This window comes from Marmota monax, unplaced genomic scaffold, assembly GCF_021218885.2.
Source record: "Marmota monax isolate L192 unplaced genomic scaffold, Marmota_monax_Labrador192_F-V1.1 WCK01_AAM20220418_F8-fsc00027, whole genome shotgun sequence".
Taxonomy (NCBI): domain Eukaryota; kingdom Metazoa; phylum Chordata; class Mammalia; order Rodentia; family Sciuridae; genus Marmota; species Marmota monax.
Window position 1 is genome coordinate 11,435,875 of NW_026694617.1, and position 24,195 is coordinate 11,460,069.

General features: G+C 37.5%; 3 protein-coding genes across 10 annotated transcripts in view; all 3 read right to left on the reverse strand.

Moving 5' to 3' along the window:
* Positions 1-24,195, reverse strand: part of Cadps2 (calcium dependent secretion activator 2) — a 521,519-nt gene that overhangs the window by 333,298 nt on the left and 164,026 nt on the right. The window lies entirely within an intron of this gene.
* On the reverse strand, positions 17,245-19,239 carry Rnf133 (ring finger protein 133). The gene has a single exon (XM_046422409.2). The coding sequence runs from the start codon at positions 18,677-18,679 to the stop codon at positions 17,549-17,551; it is 1,131 nt and encodes a 376-aa protein (XP_046278365.1). The 5' UTR covers positions 18,680-19,239; the 3' UTR covers positions 17,245-17,548.
* Positions 19,817-23,404, reverse strand: Rnf148 (ring finger protein 148). Its single transcript, XM_058572133.1, has one exon. The coding sequence runs from the start codon at positions 22,147-22,149 to the stop codon at positions 21,238-21,240; it is 912 nt and encodes a 303-aa protein (XP_058428116.1). The 5' UTR covers positions 22,150-23,404; the 3' UTR covers positions 19,817-21,237.

Genomic DNA, 24,195 nt, shown 5'->3' on the forward strand with positions numbered 1-24,195 from the left:
CCAAATCCATTTTTAATGAGGCATGCACACTGCTAAGCTTCCATGCACACCAATGCTACTTGCTTTCAACCATCCAGCCAGGGTAGACACTAGTCTATAATTATTCAATGTGTTTTATAATATATAGTAATTCATTATAAAATGGAGACCCCAAAATTCTCTCAAATGTTGGAATGCTTAAGAGAGGCAAGATATAGTGCTGAGACAACTATGAGACAATCCCATCTTACCTACGTGTCCACCACCAGAAAGTCATAGGAATGCCTGCAACAGAATCCTACAGGGTGGAGAGCTCATGCATGCAATCAGCGCCCTTGTAAAGAGATCCCAGAGAGTTCCCCAATCCCTTCTGCCATGTGAGAACACAGCTGGAAGATTCTGAATGCAAATCAGGAAGGGAGCCCTAACCAGATACAGAATCTGCCTGTGTTTTGATCTTGAACTCCCCATCCTCCAAAACAGGGAGAAATGAATTCATTTTTACTAAACAATAATAACAACACTATGAATAAGAAGGTAACTGGAGGCTGGGCATGGTGGCACACACCTGTAATCCCAGCGGCTCGGGAGGCTGAGACAGGAGGATTGTGAGTTCAAAACCAGCCTCAGAAAGAGTGAGGCACTAAGCAACCCTGTCTCTAAATAAAATGCAAAATAAGGCTGGGGATTTGGCTCAGAGGTTAAGTGTTCCTGAGTTTATTTCCTAGAACCACCCCCCACCCCCCAAAAAAAGAAAGTAGCTGGAGATATGAACCCAATTTATCTACCTATATTTGAGATTTCTGGCAAATTCTTCTGCACAAGAGGGTCACCTATCATTTGAGGGAGGATTTGAAGGACAATATTATATAAATCTAGTATCTAAGTCAATAACCACCTTACATAATTGCTAATTTAAATTGCTCCACAACCAAGAGATTAGGAACATTTGCCCCAGTCTCAGATTTCATTAACTCTTTTCCCCAACTTCTCATACTTAACCAGGCAGGATAGATGCTAGAAAAACAAAGACCTTTACAGTACTGCTAACTGTCCACTAATACCAGGTAAGAAATTGGTAGTTCTTAATACCAGCTAACAAATTAAACAAATACAATGGATAATAATCAGAGAGAGAGAGAGAGAGAGAGAGAGAGAGAGAGAGAGAGAGAGACTGACTCATTAAACAGGTAGAAAAAATAGATAATAATCAATAATAAGGTTTTGATTATTTTTATATTATTTTAATAGATCAACATATTTTGATATGTTGGAAGAGACACAAGACCAGGCCTTAAATCTCTCTTTTCTTCTAATTCAGGAATCTAAGTAGTAGTACAATTTCATTAAATGCTTATTTTGTCATTTATATTCTGAAGAATCCTATATGGGTCGCATGACACTAACTTTACTCCTGCTTTCATCTTTCTACAATGAGAAAAGATCCTTCCAGAAGAGCCTACAAGACTGTTATAAGAGCCTTCACAAGTTATCTATAGTTACTAATTTTACAGGAAAAAAAAATCCATGTTAATTTTACCCTAAGAATGGACTTGTAACACTGAAGTAGTCTCAGGCTATAACTACATCACCTGCACCACCCCACCATGCCTGTCTGTGTATGAGCAAGCAGCACAAGTGTTCCACAGTCAAGAAGGACTCACTTGTCACACAGTCTTCCACATTCCACCACCCGACCACAAATCTTCCCCCAGCACTTGAGTTCTTCCCTTTGAAGGTCATTCTCCTTGTTTCCTCTCCTCACTCAATGGAAAGAAGATTCCTGGCACTTATCTATTTTGGTTGACTTATTTACTGCAGCCATAATAAATTCCACATTTGGCAGATATGTATGATACTCCCACACTCTGCATCCTCTCTACCAGCTCTGGCTGAATGACTGATTGTTGGAAAGCCTGTCTTATTTTTTGTCTCTGAGACAAAACAATTCTTAAGTGATAGAAGACTAGTGCTTTTAATATTTTTATATGAAGGAAAATGAAATTAAGATAGTCAACAATAAGTTTTATCTAAGAATGACATTAACTACTTTGGAATTCATAGGGGTGTCTCTGCCTCCCTTCTCATCTTCCTCTAATACTACTAGTCTTGTTGGGCAGTGACAGCCAAAATACATTTTTAAATTTAAAATAATTGTATATACTCATTAAATTATATACCTAAGTATATATGAATATGTAGCTTTTGCTGTAGCTGGTACTCAAGTTGAACATATGGAAGCCTAGCAGTCAAAGAGGTGAGCTGTGCCACTTGCCAATCTGCTCTTTATCAGCTCCAAATCCACTTTCCCATTGCTGTGCCTGTGCCAACTAGTACCATCTCAATAGTGGGTGCTAGGGAAAGCACATTGGAAGAATGTGCTCTTCTTCTTGGTTCTCTTTTAACTGAAGTAAGTTGCACTAATCCCTAGGCAGCTGTTTTCTGGGCCCCCGAGGGTGGAATCCCAGGTACCATGCCCCATTGAGCTCTGAAGTGCAGCACCTCCCAGAGTACAAATTCTCTCCAGAATCCTAGAAACCCAAGCTGCCTGAGTCCCAACAGTACAGCATTTCAAGGGAATCTTCTGCCATGCTTAAAGATACACCATCTTCAGTGAGGTCTGGATTCTAGCCCTGAGAATGGGTATGGAAATGCAAGTGGCCCCCTCACCTAGGTTTCTTTTTCGGGTGCTATGCTCCTATGTCAGCTTTTCCTATTTTTTCTGATTTTCCCTTTTGTTTATATGGTAAACTTTTCCTGTTCAGTTATTGTGTGGTTTGTCTCCTGATTAAAAAATGCTGAGGTGCTTTATGCAATATTGTTTTAATGGGGAAATATTTGATGCTGAAATAATCAACTTTTAGAAATTTAGTAATGCATATAAAGCAAGACCAATAAGACTATTTTTAAAGTATACTATAAATATCTTAAGACTGACTACAGAAAAACTTTGTTTCTAATAACCTAAGTTTATAGACATTTTATTTTTCTCACTTTTGCCTAACATAGTCTAAGCTAGATGCTACCAAGTAACCAAACTATAATTTTGAAGCAAGGACACCAATGAACTTGATTTTCCTTACAAAAGCATACCTAAGACTATATTAACTCAGTCTCATTACAATTGTGTTGCTCAGTGGTAACAACATGCCAGGGATTCTGCTAAGTGTCGAGGGTACAAAAATGAATGAGTGAAGTCCCTGTCCACAAACAGCTCACACTTGTTTATCCTGAAGGAGACAGACTTAGCCAGAAAATAAAATAGGGTAAGTGCAGTAATAGAAACCCACACAAAGGGATGAGTGTGGTGGTGCACACCTGTAATCATACTGGAGTAGGATGAAATCTCAGAGTGGTTTTAATTTGCATTTTTCCAATTGCTGGAGATGTTGAAATTTTTTTAAAATATGTTTGTTGGCCATTTGTATTTCTTCTGTGAAGTGCCTGATCAGTTTGGGAAGCCATTCTTGACCAACATGCAACTTATCACTATACCTTACTCATTGTAACCCCCAAGTTCTTCACAAATCCTTCTTCACCTCTTTATATCTCATAAGAATTCTTTGTGTCCCTCACTAGAACTGAATTGAATGAGGGCAACAGACTCTTTGCTGCATCTTTGCTACAAGTTTTTCTGGCAGTCACCCAAATCCTAACATCACTTTTCTCCATTTTTTTCCCTTCACTGGCATCAAATTAAAATTTTTAGTAAAAATCTGGTTATTTTAGTCCACTGGTTTTCCAACAAAATCATCACCAAGTCTCTGAGGCTCTACTCCCAAAATGTCCCAAACTATCTCTCTTGCTGCATCCCTGAGCTCCAGTTCCACTGGCCAATCAGGAACTCCACATTGCCCATATCACCATCACCTAACTATATCATCCTTAGAGCCTTATCTTGCTTTTATATTTTAGCACATAGCACCAAAACATATATATATATATATACCCAAAATAGAAGGTAAGCACCGGCAGAGCACTTTATTTTCTTTGCTATTGAATCCAGTGCCTAATTCAGAGCCAATGAACAGAACTCCACCCAGGAGACCCTCCTCACAGATTTCTTCCCTAGTCACTGGGTAATCCAGATCCTGTGTTGCATGTGATCACAGAAACTTTTGTTTTCCATTTACTTTGCATTTTGTAAGAATAATATTTAAGTAAAAAAAAATTATTTTCTTTTTCACTCATTACACAGGAAATTCTATAAAGCCAAGAAAACATTTCATTAACTACACTGTGTATTATCTAAGCACCAGGCCAAGCACTCTTGAAATATCTCTTGAATGGGCAGCGAATGGGTGGTTTGGGTGTCTAAACTAATGGTTCAATTCCTCTATCTATGTCCTTACATAATTTAAATAATAAACCAGTAAGACTTACCAATTTACTATTATGTACTTTTAGAAGAAGGAAGTATAAATTCAGACCTTGTCCATGCCAGTGGGAGAGAGAACACTACTGCAGAAGAAAGGAATCATAATGCATGATATTACAGAGAGAAGGGAATCTAGTTTTGAGAGGAGGAGACACTACCAGCTGAGAAGGCAGGGCTCACAATGGGAAACAGTGAGAAGTAACTGTTGGACCAACTGGTGGACCTACCCAAGGGGGCATGGTAGGTACAGGAACATCATCTGATGCCAGAGGCAATGGGAATGTACTGGAATAAATTATGTAATCAATGACCCAGTAAGTCTTATCCATTTTCTATAATACACTTACAAGAAAGCAGTATAAATACAGAGCTTGTCCATTTGCATGGAAGTTGAAAGGACATCTCGAAGGAAAAGAAGCACTGGGAGTAATGTCACAAGGGAAGAGTGACACCAGTTTTGTGAGGAATATAAAATGTATATTCTCTAATAAATATTATATTGTCTAATAATTCCCATAATCTGTGCTGTTCGTACAGATTATTATTGTCTTTATTTTTTTTTTATATTTTAGTTGTAGTTGGACACAATACTTTTATTTTATTTATTTATTTTCATATGGTGCTGAGGATCAAACCCAAGGCCTCCCACATGCTAGATGAGCACTCCACCACTGAGACACAACCCCAGCCCCTCATATTGTCTTTTAAAATTTTCAGGTAGTATCAGTTATGAGATTATGTAACAATGATAGGTTTAGTTTCACTAAATATCAAATATATTAATCCTGTATCCTTTCACAACAGTTACCAAGTTATAGGAAGAGAAAGCATGGCTATACATAGAGCCTGGTCCCAGACTGGTCTTCAGTCCTGGGGTGGCCATATACCAGTGCTCTGCCCTGAACCCCAGGATCCTTTATGAAATTCTGTCTGGTAGACCTGGAAGGTACCATATTGGTTTAGCAGCAGCCAAGGAACCAAGTATATCATTACTCTCACTGATAGATATGCCATCTCCCTAGAAGGACTCATACATACCACCTTTAAGCCATACAATCATGGTATGCTTTCTTAGTTATCATAGTCTTATGATAGTTACAGATTACCTGGTTTAAACTGAAGAGATATGTGACTGATTCAAGGTAACAGAGCTTTAGAGATAAATTTTGACCTTGGAAATCCAACACCACCTCTTTACTTATTTCTTCTACTTACACCCCATCATGTATTCACCTCTGGTATTCAGATGTTCAGGGGGGTGCTGGCCAACACCTATGGAATCATCAATCAATGACCTTCTTGTGAAAATGTTACTGAACACAGAATCAATTCAGTGTGAGGATAAGGAACCTAACCAGAAAACTGAAACATACTATATAGGTTACATTGCTCCAATGAATTTTAACTCGTGTGTGGCCTTCTCTTGGAGCACCACCAGCCACCCATTCATCTGCTCAGCTTATATACCAAGAAGATAAATGAATATACTGACAAAGTCATGGTGAACTAATAACAAAACTGAAATTTGATGACCATAACAAGAAACTGTATCTGCAACGGGTTTAAGTCTGCTCAGCTGTCCAAATAAGACTTCAACTATGTTTTCCACAGAGGCACTTATTGTTCACATGTTATGTTGATCTGAATCAAACATCACTTCTTTGATTCAAAGGATTTTATAACGACAAGAAGAACATTATCTGCTTGCCAAATCATTGTGGTTATCTATGAGATGGTTTCTGGGAAGGCTGCCAGCATGTGTTCAGCCAGGAAAATGTTGAGAAAATACAAGAGCCCACTTACAAGAGATGCCTTCTCCTTAATAATGCCAAATAAAATACTGTCTCATAATTTCCATAATCTGTACTGTCCTTGGAGACATGATGATACAAGTTTTGTTTTTTTTTTTTTTTTTGAACTATTTTTCAGGTATTATCAACTAATTAAGCTTTATTGGGGTGATAAGTTTAGTCTCACTAGAAATCAAATAATTTTTAGTGTTCCGGTGTGCCAACACCCATATTTTTTATCAGGTAACTTTGAATGCCAAAAGCCAGTTGGTGGATTCTCTGTTGGTGCTTACTTTCGCCAATCTGTTCATGCATCCAAGTCTCCCCAACCTACCTTCTGAACCTTGTCTTCTATTGCTCCCCAAAATGTATTTCCTGTTCCAAGAAAGGGGTTTGCTTGCTTAGATCTCAAAATTTTCCATATGTTCCTTTCCACCTCGTCCAGTTGTTCAACAAATATTTATCAAGACAAACTAAGGGCTGGGCAAAATGTGATCAGTGATGGGAATATACTGTTATGCAAAATAACATAGTCTTGTTATTTTCCCATAGCTTATTTATAGTGGTATAAATAAATGGTCACATAAGTGAACATACTTGTGGACTGATAAATACTACTGAGAAGAGTTCATAATAAGGTTTTGATGCTAGTTGTAGAGGTCAAAGAGTCTTACCTGAGCTGGTGAATAGAGATCTAAAGACTGAATTATCTTAGATATGAGAAGAGACCATGCAAGAGTGGATGAAAGGACACAGCCAGTCTAAGTGGGCCTGAAATTTCTTTGGGTTGGAGTGAGGGTACCAAGGGCACAGTGGTATGAAAGTAAGCTAGAGAGAGGAATGGGCTTAGTCAGGCCTAGAAAGAAAGGCCTCTGGCCTTCAGCACAAGAACACAAAATACCATCAAAACATTTATGTCAGGGATAAAAGATAAAAAGATAAAATCTACATTTTGAAAACTGATAGGGCCTTCATATGTATGGCAATGGAATTTACCCTCAAACCATATAAAGCAGATACTAGAAGGGTTTTGTTGTTGTTGTTTATTTTTATTTATTTTTTAAGTAAAATCAAAAACAGAGAAGAAAAGACACATGGCTATGGTCACAATCACAGCATGAAAGAGTCAAGATAAGACTAGTCTCACTCCAGAGGTCCACTCTTTACTTGTGGATTTTTGAATTTATGGTTCAGGAAACTGAACTGAGGAGGACAGGAAAGGAAAGGATGGTGCAGATTGGGAGAAAGAATATGCTCCTGTCATTCTCTACTTTCTTGGCAAAGCAGCCCACTGCTTTATGGTCTTCCTTTATTCTGAACTATCCTGGCATTCCCTGTCCTCTCCGAAGTATTAGATGCACCTGCTTTGTATTCCCTCTGCCTCAACTGTGAACTGAGCTGCACTTTGTAAGCCTCAGTAGTGTCTGAAGCATTAGATTTCAAATTTTAAAGGAAATCATTAGAACCTGGTAGTGGTAATGATACGGACAGTTATCAGTGACAAGTCCTACTTCCTCACATGTTGAAGTATAACACCAAAAAAGCAAGCAGATAGATGCATATAAAGCAGGGTTTATTTAAGAAGGGGCAATACAGACTTCTCCCAGGAGGGAGAAGGGAGCCATAGCTGGTATCCTGGTAGCCCAACAAGTTAGAGCATTCTGCCCTTTTTATATGTGCTCAGCTTCCTGTGTTCTCCTGCTCTCTGCCCAGGAGATACTAGGTGGGATGGCCAAAAGTGAGAAGTCAATGGGGGGGGGGTGCGCAAATGGAGTGATCCAGGCAGGAAGGGGGCCCAGAACACATTAACAACTTTTACAACTCCAGGTAGGGAGGGACAATTCCTGGGTCAGGTTACCTTAGCAAAAGGCTGGAGCAGGGGCAAGTTATCTTGATAAGGGTGGGAAAAGGGCTCTGAAGACATTAACATTTCAATTTCTCAGCAGTGGTCTCCAACTTCCCAAGACCCAAATTGGTCTTCATTCTCTGGATCTGACCTATTAATACTAACTGCATGCCTTTAATTCTAGCTTCAGTAATGGATTTTGAAGAGTTATTGGACCCAAAGTTGGTGTTTGACAAGAGTGAAATGGGGTTTCCATGGATTAAAATAAATAAAATAAATACAAGGATTAAAATATATTTTAATAAAGCGAAATTTATTTAATATCCTAAGAGTTGCAACTCTGGATGCAATGAGTCACTTCTTTGTTATACTGTTATTAAAAGTGAATTTTAGGGTTTTTGTTGTCATAATAGTTAATGATTTTTCTTGCTGGAACAAAGTAAGATAAAAAAGAAAAAGGTTTTGCCTGGCCTATTTTTACTGATCTGTGAATTCCAAAGCTTTGGGAACCACTGATTTAACCAACCCTTATCAAATGTGAAGAAATCACACTTAAAACTCACACAAAATAATATCTTTTGCTTAAAAAAAATAGATAAGATATATATCCAGACCTTTATCTAAAACCTAGGAAAGAGCTTATCTCAAAAGATCCTTCCTTAGAACTAATCCAAATTAAATTCTCATATTAAATCCAAGGCTCTTAGATTACATCTAAAGGCCCAAACTGCCAAAGTCTTCTTGAATTATCATAGAGACTGAGTCCACACCCAAGTGAACAGAAATGTGATCCAAAAAGTACACATTTCTTTTTGGAAAAATAAATTACACTATATTCCCATTGTCTTATCAATATTGTAAAGTTGTTCCACATACTCTTTCTTTTAATACCAGTTTATACCAGATCCCTTGGTTTTCCTTTGTAGTTGTTTTGGGACTCTCTGATCAGCTTAAATCTCCTTAAACCAATGGTAAATTCTCCTTAAGCTTGTAACCACAGAGACTAAAAAGGAAGTTTTCAGCAAGAAACTCATTACAAATACAAATATGACAAGAGAAGTAGAACACTGGATGCTTTCCTGGGCTTCTAAAACATGTGACATTGTGCAATAAGGAAATACCAGTGTTTAGCAAAAAAGGGGAGCAATGGCAAGCTAAATGTGAAAAGCGCCCCTATGTAGATACAGGTGAGAGAAGGCACCATCTCTGTCAAGTCATCCCTTATTCTCCTCAGATTTCATTTAACACATCATGGTGTGATGAAAAGCCTAAAAGTTCCTAGGCTGGGCTACCTTCCATTTTGTGAAGAAAAGTGGTTGGGTTTCTCCCTTCACTATAATGGTATAGAAAATAATTTTAGCATGTTACTTCGGGAGCCTTGAAAATGCTTAAAAATGATTTTATTAAGACAACAAACAAAATGGGTATCCCCTCTCACGTATTTTTGCTATACATTTCAGAGCAAGTCGAACACATGATTTGTATCTCATAAACACCTCATAATGGATTGGAAATCAATCAATACCAGTGTTTTTGCAGCTGATTCAATGTCTCAAGAAACTTTTCTTTGAAAAAACAGGTAATGTACCAATGTTGACCAAGAAGTTTTGGGGGAGAAGACATTTCTGAAAACCAAATCATATTTTCCACAGTGTTGCCAGGACACCAGAGAATGAGTTACTACCCTCTCAAATCCTAGGTTTATAAAACATGAATCTTGAGGATGACATGTTATTTACTCTTGATAACCCAAGATCTTTAGCTGAGAAATGAATGAAAAAAGAAAATTTCTGGAAAGTATATAAATCTTAAAAGCAAACATTCTGTTAAGTTAAAGAAAAATGATCCCCAAACTTGTGATTAAATTTCCCTGGCATATAGTCCTCTGGATCAATATTTGTTGAATGGATTTTATAATTTTTATCTTGTAGTTATTTATTTTTCCACCAGATGGCAACTATGCACGGAATAATAATGTTATTGTTTATAAATCCCAGAATCTAATTTTCAGGATGGTGAGGGACCTCTTAGGTATAAATCCCATCACCCTCCCACAGCTCAAATTCCCTTACCACCACCTCCACTGAAATGACATCCAAATAATTATCAAGCTCCTTTAAGGAAGAGAAACTCCACACTCTGAATAGGCTGTCCACGGGCAGGAATAACTTCTGAAAAGTTCTTTGTTTTCAGGTGGCAACGGTCTCCCAGTAGCTGTCATTCTCTCGCCTAGTTCTAACTCCTATAATAACAAAGAAAATCTAAATTTGTCCCACGGCTATTCTTCAAGTGTTTAATGGAAGCTAAACACTGTCCTCTGCCTTCCTGGCTAAATATGGCTCAGATATTACTCAGATGACAAGAGCTCCCTACCATCCTGGTGGCTCGAATTACCACATGCTTCACTTTGTATGGGATCATTCATTTCTTTCATGTCTTTGTTCAAACATTTATCTTCTTGGTGACATCTTTTCAACTTAAATAATCAACTCTTCTATTCTCTGCTTTGTTTTTCTACGTGGCACTAATAATTATCTAACATAATACATATGCTATATTTTTATCCCATTTAAAAACTAAGCTCCATCAGGGCAAGGAGTTTTGTATGGTTTATTACTATATTCTCAGGGAAATAAGTATTCACTGAATGAATCAATGAATCTGCTATTTGCATGAGATTTCATAATCAAAAAGAAAAGTAACCCTATTTATAGAAGCAATGCTGCTACCAATGCCACAGTAGACAAAATACACCATCAGGGGCCCACTGACAGCCCAATAACACCTCTCACACTTATTTTCAGCTACATTTTCAAGGAAGGTAAACTGAGTCTCCCTCCAATAATTATGAAGCTTGTTTTATGGGCCACTTAGGAATTTACATGTTTCCCTCTGAATTTCATCTTTTGCCCACAGTTATAGTATGTTCATCTTCTAGTCAGCTTTCCACCCCTGTAAATAAAATACCTGAGACAATCAACTTATAAGGAAAGATTTAGTTTGGCTCACGGTTCCGGAGATTTCAGTCCATGGTCAATTAGGCCCACTACTTTGGGCCTGCAGCAAAAGTGAACATCATGGTGGGGAGCACAGGGTGTAGGAGGCTGTTCACCTCATGGTGGCCAGGAAGCAAAATGAAAGGAAAAGGGGCCAGGTTCCTCCATTCTGCCCTCTTTCCTAAATGCATTCTGCCATCTCCCAACAGCACTGTCAGCTGGGGACAAGCCTTCAACACATGAAGCTCTGGAAGGCATTTAAGATCCAAGCAGTAACAATATCTTATCAGCTGTTGAACTGACTCTCTGATATGAGAATCTTAAACTTGAATGGACATTAGAGTCAGGTGAAGTACTTGCTGGTACAGATTTCCAGGCCCCCCAAGATTCTGACTCTGCTGGTGTAGAGTGAGTTAAGGAAAGTTTCCAAATAATGCTACTGCTAGCTACTGCACTGAGATGCTTTGCTCTGGGGACAGGAAATAAATGTAGACCATTTGATGTCAAATACATACGTTCTTCAAGAGGCAATTGCTTTTTATGCATGAATTTTCAAAAAGAACTGCTATCAATAAAGAAACCATAAATATTTTCATACTTTTTAAATTTCAGGAGAAAGGCAGTCTACATCAAAACTTCCCTGAGTAAATGACCATTTTTTACACAAAAGTTGCCAAGTCCCTGGGTCAGTGTTTACTTCTGCCTGACTTGGATGCTCCTGGCACATCACTTTACCCTCACATGCCCATACTGCTTTATTTTCCCTAATTCTGTTGAGACCTCACAAAGTTCAACCACCCCATGGCTAACACTTCCAATGTCTTTAGCTGGGATTTTTCTTCCATGAGCGATTCAATCCTTTAAGCAATCAAAACTATAGACTCATCTCAATGCTTTCTCCTTTACCTAAAAACTGTGTATCAAGCTAACTGTACTTTAGTGGTTGAAGAAAATAAGCTATGAAACCACACTAAGTTCAAGGACAGATTCTTTCATATACTGGTTGTTTAATAGGGGCAACTTACTCAACGTCTCCAGAGAGGCTTAGTTCTTTGTCAAAAGAATGGGAAGACTAGCATTGCCTGTCTCAGAGAAATTGCTATTACTGAATTAGTTTCTACCTATTAAGTATGTAAGTAAGTGCACCCTAGAATATTATAACTATCCTTATTATTACAACTCATACCATCCCTATCAAAATTGCTAACATCAGCCAGCTGCTAAAAATCCCTGAGAGAAAAAAGTCATATGAGCATTGCAAATTGGGATATTATCAAGTTTAGGGGTCACAAAATAGTAATATAAGAATCTGCATGAAAGTAAAATCAACATTACTATAAATGAAATTGGTAAATGAGGTTTTCTTGTTTGTAAATCACAATTTAGTACTTGTCATGTTGGCAACAATTTTAAACTTATTTGATTTGTACAGGTGTATATTTTCAGCTATTTATTGAATACCACACAGAAATTCTATGATTTCCTCAAATTTGGCATACACAGACTTTTTTTTTCTTTACCCCAAACTTGCTTCAATTGTTTACCAAATAATATCATTATCGTCTACTGGCCCAAACCAGAAACTAAGGGATCATCCTCAATTTTTTGTTCTTCCTCAACTCTTCCTGACACATTGTCTCTTCTTCTATATCCATTATGTGATGCTAAACTGGAGATGAAGGGAAGATAAAGCTATGAGTATAGAGAAGCTTCAAAATTGGTGTTGCCCTAGTCATCAAAACAATAAAGTACAAAATTCATATCAGCAAATTAAATAATCAAGGACCATATTAACTTGTTGGTCATCAACCTGATTTGTCTACGACTGCCTTAGTTTGCATTTTCACCTCATCACTTTATTCCAACAGTCTCTTGAGTTTCCTTTCCTTCTTTTCAAGTTCCTAAACCAAAACTGCACAGGACACTCAAAGCTTCTTTATAAAACATTGTCATTTATGTTGCTACCTCTATTAGAATGATCTTCTTTCAAACCCAGCAGTCATCTCACTTCAAATGCTATTTCCTTAAATAGTCCTTGTTTTTCCAGCTGAAATCTATTTGTTCATACTTCCATGTGCCTTTACTTTACTCCACGAAATTTAGCTCTTTCTACCTTTGGTATTTTGATTTCTAGATAACCACTTTAAGTAACATGAAACAAGTCATACTAAAGGAAACAGGTTAAAATTGCAGACTTGACTAGTGTAAAGGCTTTTTTCAAGAGATCTCTGGCAGTGATTCTCAGTCTTGTATGCTCACTGGAACAACTGGACAACTTTATAAACACTGATGACTAGGTCCCAGCCCAGAGGTCTCCGGATGATTCTAATATGTAGCTTAGAAGTAGTGCTCTATGGGAAATACGAAGAGGAATTAAGACATTAAGACAGAATTTTTAAACAGAATAAAACATCACATTGTAATCATCTAATAAATAGGTCCCACATAATAATTAAGTGGCTGATCAGGAATGCAATTATTGAAAGCAAACTGTAGAAATGGTTAAGAGGAGGCAAAAGGATCCTGTAGAAACAGTTCTAGAGGCAAAAAATTCAGTGTCACTTGATAAACATCTTGCAATTGGTTTTCTAGGGAAGCTGAGGAAGAAAAGAGCTCAGAAAAGATGAATGGTTAAGGGAAACTGCTTGGAATGAGAGCCAAGAGCAAGCCTAAAGATGTGGTAGATCAAGCAAATTTAAAGAGGAACTTCTGAGAAATGTGTACTAAGTTGGCAAGTTTTCAAAGATAACAGAACCTAATGTGTGGCAGTGTTATGTTCTGGATATGAGGTGTCCTCTCCTCCAAAAGCTCCCATCTTAATGCAGAAATGTTTAGAGGTAAAGTGATTAGACTGTGAGAGCTGTGAGCTCATCAGTTCATCTTACTTTGAAAGGACTGACTGGGGGGTAACTGTAGGCAGGAGGGGCAAGGCTAGGCGAGGTGGGTCACTGGGAGCATGCCCTGGAAGTGTGCATCCCTCTTGTGGCTCTTTATCCCTTTTCTCTTTACTTCATGGCACCCAAAGCCAAGTAGCTTCCTTTGCTGGGCCCTTCCTTCATGACACGCAATGCAAAATCTGACTAAAATGGACAATAATATGTTGGTGAACTGGAGATGAAAGTGGAGAGAAATTTTGAAATCAGAGTGACCCTGTTCACTGACAATGTTGATGAATACTCATGACAGCACCTAAAATTATCAAGAGAGAGTGCCATCGAGATGTTAACCACACATAATTGTGAATAGATGTATGATAAGCTGGATGTAGCTATGAAAAGATGAGGTTTTGGTGGACAGATTTTTGGGGGGAAGATTCTGACACTTGTGAGGGGGTCAGATCACCTCTATATTACTACCTCCCCCCCTCCCCTATTAATGTTCTTGCTTTATAGAAAACCAGGAATGTATTTTAAGATATTTCATGTGCTGGTAAATGTTGTAACCTATAATCTTTAATTTTTTCATCACCAAAAACATTACAGGAAAATTCAGTAAATACAAAACCAAATAAACTGACTCATTTTTAAAATGCAACAACAGATGGTTATGGCAAACTGTACTATGGGAGGACAGAAGTACCATTAAAGTGACCTGACTCATGGTATCCACTGGTGGAGACTTACCCTTTTGGCTTCAACACTTTCCCAAACTCTTATCTTCCCCCCCCCATTTGATTCCTGTCTGCTGTTTCAAAACCCACTAAGTCAGGAGGAGAGACCATTTTATACATACACTAAGCCTAAATCCCAGCAGAGAAGCCAGATCCTTGGCTCATAGACATCATTTGAAGGGCTCACAGCAATGCAAGTAATACTTGATCAATATTTTTTCCACAGGAAAATTATATTATACCAACTCTGAAGCAAGAAACAAGGACATTATCACTGCTATGTCATATAATAATAAGTAATCAATAGACAAAATACATAATTTCATCCACAGTATCACTTGGTCACATAAAGTCCCCTAGACAATTTCTTTAATAAAAAATTAAACCTAATTTAGTCTAGTGATGATGAAAACGAAAGCTTAATTTTTATAAGGAACATCAACCCCCTACTGATCAGGGGACAAAGCATCAACCTTTCATTTCCAGAGATTGCAAAAACTACATAGCACTTAAGGAGAAAGTACCAGGGAAACTCATTATGACACTGGTATTGGTGGCAAAATAATTCATATTACAGTCCCATGTCATTACAGCAAATTATATTTGTATCACTAGGTACAAGAGAAAATGACAAACCCTCAGAATAGGTAAAAATCTACCACAATGAATAATATCTAACATTTGACATGGCAGAGCTATTTCCAGGTCCTGGTTATTAAACCCAGAGCAAAAAGTAGTTTATTGATCTGTTTACAACATTCCGAAGACAAGGATTAAAACTGCTGTTTTGTTCTGACATATAAGAAACAGCTACATAGAGCCTATAGTCCACCACCTGGTATATGGGAGGTTCTCAGGAACACAGTTCCCAAATTCACTGACTTGACCCTTCCTTTCCGACCTCCAATAGGTTCCCTTTAATAAACATTCATTGAAACTTCTCAAATCAAGACAAGCAAACTGTGTTAAACATTCAATGTTTACATTAACAGGCATCTTATAAAGAAGTGAATATGTGGTAAATTCTTACACAAGGGGGTAAGTTGAGTTTAAGTTTGACAGTGATACAGAGGAAAGGAGAAATCAATAGGGGTGCTGAGGAAGAATGGAAAGAGAACACAATGGCACTCAGAGGGGAAAAACAAATTCCTCAGGTGCTAAGTTATCACAGAATAAGTACCCCACACAAACGTGCTAGTGGCTATGACAATCCTAGAACTCTAGGTTTGGGGACTGGGTGCACATAAATCTCTGGGGCAACCAGAGGAAATCACTGGAGCCACCTCTATCAATTACTTGCCTCTAGTGGCAGACACACCTATGGTGGTCAGTCTAAAAATGACACTTTTCCTGGTTTAGGAGCTGATCCTCCCAGAGGTGGCTATCATAGGGCCCTCAGGGTCTTCTTTCTTCAATGTGGACTTGGCCACTCAAGGAAGAATTAATTCAAAATGGCACTCAAAAGAGTGGTCCTGCTACATCATCAGGAGCCTTAGTGCTATATAGTTCTCTCAAAGAGTAGCTCTTGGGATTAACATGGTAAAACCTTTCCAGGGTGGGTATAAAAATTCTGTGTACCAAGCAAGACATCAACCCCATCTCATCATCTGTCCAGGTCTCACTAAGTTCTGACTCTTAATGGCCTTAAATACATGCTTCATCATCCTTTTACATGGTCTCCCTTGGGGCTGCAGTTGAAACCAACTACTTCCCTTTTGCCTGTCTCTGAAGTCCAGGATTATTAACATGAAGTGATCCACAAAATTCCTCTTCACTAGATCTCTCTCTAAAACTGTCCAATAATTCATTCCCCAGTGTTAGCCTGAGAGACTTCAAAACTTCTCATTAAAATTATGCTGACCTGCTATGCAAATCATGCTAAACTGTGATAATAAATTCTGGACTATTATAAAATTTTGTCATGGTGATTTTTGATGAATATTTTAAGCATTAATTTTCCATTATGCTGTCTTATTGGGATAAATTGCCCAGTTTAACAGATTAACACATGATACATTATGAAAAATATTTATCCTTATTCATTTTTTCACTCAATAATTAAAAAATACTTGAGTGCCAACCACAGTGATAGATCTTGGGAATATAGTGAATAAAACTAATATAATCCCAAGATGTCAAAATAAGCATGTCTACATTGTGCAACTTATCTCCAAAATAATATGGCATTTTAAAAACATTTAATGGCAAAAAAAGTTGAAGAGGGGGTGGAACAGTGGAACACAGGAAAGACAAGACTAAGGAACATATGAATTCTATATCTTTTCACTCTTTCTATGCATTGAGGTCACGTAGCAATTATGGCAAGTAATACCAGGTACTTGAATATTTGTTGTTCAGTTAAAAAGTACTAGTATTTTATTTTAAAAATTGCCCTTACTATGCAGATTACATAAAATCGAATTGCTTGAACAAAATTGTTGATCGAGTAATAAAATTTTGTACAGGAAAATTTCTGTGCCAAAAATGTAAAAGCCCAGCACATCAAAAGTAATATACTGTAGTATAAATATTTTGCAAAGATAATTTTTACTCTTCCTAGAACATAAAGCTTGTTTTCCAAACTTAATTTTCTTACCAAAATAAAGTCAAAAATATATACAAAAAATATTTCAAAGAAAAAAAACTGCCCTTGATTTTTAACATTCATGTACACATAGAAATACACACACACACACACACACACACACACACACACATATACACACTCACAGGAATAAGTTACATTTAGCCAAGGTCAAAAATTAAACCTTAAAATCCTGGGAAGTTTTTTTTTTTTTTCCTTCCTGTGAGGCTTGGCAAAGATTGTAGAAAATTACCCAAGTAATAGAAAAGGACACAAAAACCACACTTCAAACAGACAAACTGCTTGTCAGTATTAGCACCTGATTTGACAAACAGGTTTAATCCACTTCCTCAAAGGTCATGCTGTCAAGGCGAGGGATGTACAGTTTCTAGTACTAAATTAGGCTGGCTGGCATTATTTGGAGAAGCAGGGTACTCCTCCACATGGGTCACTTTTTCTGATGTTCTTGCAGGAGGAGGCTCATGATTTGTCTCCTCGTCCCTAGGTGATAGGGTTTCTGGTATTTCGTTTGACATTAGAACTTGCAAAGATTCTGTTCCATCTTCAATATCCACATGAATCCCCAAAGCTTTAAGAATGTCACATTTGCACATGGGGCATGTGCCATGGGCTAGAATCCAGGGGTCAATGCAATTCTTATGGAAAAAGTGTTTACAAGTCAGAATACGAATCGTATCATTAGGCTTATAGGGTTCAAAACAAACTACACAGCTATCTCCATTTGGATTTAATTCCTCATCCCCCTCTTTTAATACCCTAAGTTGGAGTTGGCCAAAAGCTTTCTTGAGGTCTGTTGTTAATCGCTGCCATCTCCTGTGCTGAATCCTTGCTACCCAAAGTCTTCTTATGTGATAAAAGATGAAATATGCTAAAGTCGCGGTTGTGACGATCATAAAGGAGACAAAGTAGCGATTCATCCAGATGATGTGTTTTCTCCCCACCGCAACTATGGCTGTAACATGAAATCCCTTCTGAATTAAATGCAAAATTTCTGTGCCTTTTAAGTTACCAATCATCACTACAATGGTGTCTTCAAATGCCTGATGAGACATGGGGAAAACCTGATTGCCAGTTCCTGGAAAGTTATAGATGATCACTCCACTGGCTCCCTTCTCAGTTGCCACCTTAATTTTCTGTGTGAAGGTACAACCGCCCCGTTCAATGAGTGCGAGCCACGGCTCCGAGTTCTGTGATCTGCTAAAACTGGTATTGGGATTACACGCATTTTGAGTTTTTCCCTCTGGTGGCACTATAACTCCTGTCACTCTCTTCAAAGCGGAACTTCTTCCAAATACTCCAGTCTCCCCCAACTCTGACAACACGCGATTCCCCACATGAAATGATATGTTCATAAAAGCAGTCCACACTGCACTTGCTCCGCAGCAGTTCTGACTAAACAGCCAAAAAAAACTGAATTTCACAAGCCAGGAAGATGCAGTGTTGTTGTGCCAAGGGCCAATCTTGAGGAGAGTCATCTCTCTCTTCGCCTAATGACTTAAGAACCAACCCAACAGAAAGATGTGGCTCGCACATATGTTGACAATCAATTTAAAACAAGGAAGAAAATAAAATCTTCTGGGTGAAAACAAGACCCACCGTCTCCCAGCATGGTTTTGTAAGAAATTCTTAAAGATGTCTTGAGTTTCAGATGTTTTATTAGAGAGAGAAAGAGAAAAACTTTAGATTGAAAAAAAAAAAAATATCCCAGTCTCACCACTGTAACTTGAGATACTGCTTACTGTTGCATGATGTGATTATGACATAAAAGACCAAGCAGCCAATTGGATAAGAGCTGAGAGCATTCTGTGACTTTATTGGCTTATACATTTCCAATGTTGTTATGGACGGTTTCTATGTTGTTATAAGATGGATTCAATCACTGAGCTACAAATAATGGTTACAGGTAGTAAGTTGGACTGAAAAAACAGATACAAAGTTAATGCAACCTATGCTCCTTAAAAACATGAAATACTGTACAGTTGACATTTTTCCATCACAAGTGAAGAAAATATGTCCAACAGAGTGACAAGTGTTTTGTTTTGTTTTGTTTTTTTAATGAATTATAATTACAAATTAGAACTGTGACTAAGGGAGAGGTTAAAGTGGTGAGCCTAGCAACTCTACTTTTACAAATGTGAATGTGGTCAGTGTTAATTATTTATTAATCATGTAAATCATTGTACTAACTTTGTTTAATACAAACTTTCTCAGAAGTTTGTTGGTTTCGTCCTCTTTTGATTTTTTGAGCAGGATACCCTTGCTCAATCCACTACTGCCTCACTTTCTCACACGTCAACTATATGTATAAATTATAGGAGTAAACACAGAAAAGACTAATATCTAGGCAAGTTCATTTCTTTGTAGACCCTGTTACTAATCTAACCCTATTTTAGGGGATGAGGAGAAAGGATGTAAGTAAAAAGCTTACGTATAACTATATTAGTTTAGCACAATTCATTTCTTAAATGTAGCTATTGGTTTTAAAAAGAAAACTTCAAGGTCCTCATTTAGCTACTGAAAGCAGCAATCCTTAAAAGTTGTAAATAGATGATTTTAACACAACGATTGGTCAAACTCAACAAATCTCTCTGGTGGAAGACCCCTGTCAGTTCTGCCTAGCTTTTTGCCATTTGCATATCAGTGGACACAACATGACTTTAAAACTAAGCAATGACATGCAAATTGACAAACTCCAGCAGCCAAGTTCCTTCCAACACACATTTTGGGGAGTGGTGTACCGTGGTGGTTCTTTTTTCAGCAGCTAGGAAACTAGACCCAAGGATTTTTACCTTGAAGATAAATGTTTCTGGCCTCTAGATAGGCTTCACCAGGGCTGAGAGTGTTATAGCTTCTTGTGAAATATGAGTCGACAACATGGTAACTTGAGGCAGGAAAGAAGAGCAAAGGGCTCTATGGGCCTGACAACAGGTGGCATAAACAGCAAATAACACTGATGGGAAATCTTCAGTTCACAGAGGTTCACTTTCTCTGAGGCCGTTAATCTGATTTAGTTTCCACACAAATCCCTTAAAAAAACATAAAAAATAAAAGTGTGGCACAGTATCATGTCCAAATCTTGTGTGGACTCACAAAATGTCATCTAAGTCAGACATCAAAGGTTTAGCACATGATCCAAACAGATTTTCACGAAAACAAAACCCAATCTTCCAACTTCACATTGTCGCATAGATGCTCACGTGATTAGAAAAGAGGAAGAGGCAAAATGAGGCAAAAGATACAATATGGAAAGGCAACTGAACAAAATTTTGGCTTTTCTTTGTGAACAAAATACTCAGAGAGATTTACTACCATTTAGAGAAGAACAAGCACCCACAAGAGATACTTTCATAAGGCAATCTACTACCAAAGATGATTGACTATGCTAGAATTCAAAGAGCTCCAGCAAACAGAGGTGAATTTTTGCAATGCTTCACTAAATAGGGCTTGTAACAATTTAAAACTTTTAGTTACATAACCCTAAGTACTATCATCTAAAATAATCATTTTGAATATATTACCCACACAGCCAGTAGCTTTGGAAACCACGTTTCCTAAGTATTAATAAACTTAATTAACCATGGCAAATTAAAGCAAGATCTAATCCTCTAATGTAGTTTACTAAGCAGAGATTATAAATTATTACAGAACAAAATGAAACAAAATATAGAAACAAAACACAAAAAATTAACTTTAAAAAGGGAAACTACAAAATGGTAGAGCTAATTCCCCATTGCACCAATGTCACAGTAATTTGAAAATAAAGGTTAATATTGTTTTCAACATATACTAATGTCCTTATTTGGATAAGGGTAAAAATGTATACCAATTAGAACTGATTAGAAAGACAACAGTTCAAATAGGTGGGCATGATATGGAGTTTTATTTTTAAAACACATGAATTTCACCCTCATTAGTATTTGAGAAGAGAAGATGAAGTTGAAATTTTCTCTATAAATAAAGTGCAGTAAGAGAATCCATCTAATCATAATGTTTGAAAAGATCTGGCTATATCTTCAGAAGATGCTCTAGGTTTCTAAGTTTTCAGAATGTCACATTTGCACATGGGGCATGTCCTATGGGCTAAAAGCCAGGGGTCAATGCATGTCTTATGGAAAAAATGCTTGCAAGTTAAAATACGTACTACATCTTGAGGTTTGTATATGTCAAAACAAACAACGCAGTTGTCCTCATTTGGATCTAGCTCCTTATCCCCTTCTTTGAGCACCCGAAGTTGAAGCTGACCAATAGCTTTCTTCACATCAGCCTTTATCTGTCTTCGTCTTGTGGTAGAAGAATTGGGTGCTCTAGGTCTCCAGTCACAGTACAAGAAAAGGTAGGCAATTGTGGCTGCCAGGAAGGTAAACAGAGACATGACATAGTGGCTTAGCCATGGCATGTGCATTCTCCCCACTTCAATGATGATGGTCACATAGACTCCTTTCTGAATCAAGTGCAAAAGTTCCATGCCTTTTAGATTGCCTATCATCACTGCAACTATGTTTTCTGTTCCCTGGTGAGACATAGGAAACACTTTGTTGCCCGTACCTGGATAGTTATAGATGATCACCCCATTTGCTCCCTTTTCTGCTGCCACGTTGATTTTATGTGTAAAAGTACAGCCTCCCGGTTCAATGAGGGCCAGCCAAGAGTCTGCCTGTTCTGGCCTGCTGAAGTTGGTCAATGGATTACAAGCATTCTGATTCCATCCTTCAGGAAGTACCACTACACCAGACACCCTTTCCAGAGGAGAATGATTCCCAAACACTCCACTCTCTCCTAGTTCTGATATAATCTGATTTCCCACCTGAAATGTTATGTTCAGATGAGCTGTCCATATTGCTTTTCCTTTTGAGTCAGGAAGGCTAAGTAGTAGAAAGATGCTAAGCCTCCACAGTCGAGATGAAACAGACCTATGAGTTGAAGGAGTAATTCTAACTGGGCTCATTCCTCCATTTGCCTATTAACTGACAAACGCAGAAAACAAAATAACATCAGTTGTAAAAGAAAGTAAAGAAGCTAGCTTCAAGTGTTGGCAATAGATTTCTAAAGCACACAAATGGAAAAGGTCTGTGAGGAACAGAGATATCTTGCTGCTTCCAGAATTTTTATTTCTGGTAGATTATCTTTCTTATAATGTAACAACATAACAAGAGGTGCTATTAGTACAATGTGATTTCAAGAAAATTATGACTTCTTAATGGGGAAATTATGACATCAGAGACAGTTAGCCAATCCAGGGGTTTATATTAGAGCACTGCATACTCAACTCCTGTTGGCCAGAAAGCTGCTAAGCAATGAGTCAAGATATATATACACATATATAGATCCTAGATACACACACACACACACACACACACACACCCCAATGTGAGTACACTAGAAAGCAATAAACATCTAAGAGCTATTTGTTTTTTAAACACCTTGAGTTTTTCCTATGTATGAGTAGAATGAAAAAGTACCTAACTACTTTGTATTATTTTTCTTTCTGTAAGGCAAAAATAGAAATCATTCACGTATTAGCATACATGCCTAATCAGGCACCAGTTGTCATATATGGTCTCCATGCCACTTGACCTGCCATTCTGTGGGAAGTAGGAGAAAATCATTCCCATTGCCAACATAAAAAGCCTGCACCAGGCCTAAAGATTCAACATAAAAAGAATGGGGTACAAATATACATTGTTTGCCTGATACAATCCTATCTTGCCAATTCAACTTTATTCACTGAAGCAGTTTCTGAGTATGTGCTAGGTAAAAACTCAGAATAGAGCATATATTGGAGAAGAAAACAGACATGATCATACTCTTGTGGCCTTTATTATCTACTGAGGTCAGAACTGAAACTAATCAACATACACATATATAACTGCAAAGTATGGGAAGGGCTCTAAATGCAAAGCATTGAGTATCAAGAGAAAGAATACATGGAAAGAGGGCCAAACTTAGATTAGGGATCAGAGCATGGCTCTTGAAAATGAGACTTGCAAGATGAATTGGATTTACCAATGCAATGAGTGGGAAAGAAGATTTCAGGTAGCTTTAAAATCCCATGACAGAACTGATGTGAATCTGCAATCTGTGTATGGGGTGAAGGTGGGAGTTCATAACCCACTTGAATCAAAGTGTGGAATATGATATGTCAAGAAATTTGTAATGTTTTGAACAACCCACAATAAAAAATTAAAAAAAAAAAAAAACAAAAAACCCATGACAGGAAGGAACATGGCAAGAGAGGAGAGATAAGGAAGGAAAGGCAACGGCTAAGAAGAGTCGTAAATGTTAAACTGAGGACTTTATCCCCTGGTAAAGAAAAACAAGGAAAATACATTGTAGGGTTCTAAACCTGGGAGATAACTTAAATGCCTTTTGAAATATTTGTTTTATTTTAAATCCTCACCTAAAGTCTGTTTCAGAGAGTCAATAAATTGCCAAAGGTTGCTCAAGTATTTATCTAATACCTAGAGGAAATCTGTGTACCAGGAATGCTGAAAAGCTTCCAAATAGGAAAAGAAAGGCCCTATTTGCTAATGTGCAAAATAGACTCCAATATTTTTAAAACATAGGTACTTTGGGAGAGTTTGTCATTTTGACAAAAGCCATTTATTATACTCCCTGGTTCATAATATTTTAGTTAATATATGCTCTTAAAAATAAAATGGAAATTGGTAAAATTACCCTATTCCTACAATTTTATTTAGGTATGAGTCAGTTAAAATCTGAGCTGTCAATATGGGTGGACTTTTCCTACTTTCAAATGAGGTGTGAATTCCTGGCTGATTGGTTAACAGTGACAAAGTAAAGACTAAGACAGTTTAACACTATTATCTTAGGGGCTATTTGTTAAATTGATAATTTAACCTTTGGGGATAAGGTTTAAAAATAATGTTTTTCTAATGTTGTTTTATTGATTTTGATGATTTTTTGAAGGGGGAAAAATTTAAGTAGCAGCTCTATTTTGGATCAAAACATATCACAATCAACAGTTTCCTTG

Bases quoted from the DNA above. Each gene is read 5' to 3' on its own strand.
- Rnf133 (XM_046422409.2), bottom strand. From the start codon at position 18,679: ATGACTCTCCTCAAGATTGGCCCTTGGCACAACAACACTGCATCTTCC.
- Rnf148 (XM_058572133.1), bottom strand. From the start codon at position 22,149: ATGAGCCCAGTTAGAATTACTCCTTCAACTCATAGGTCTGTTTCATCT.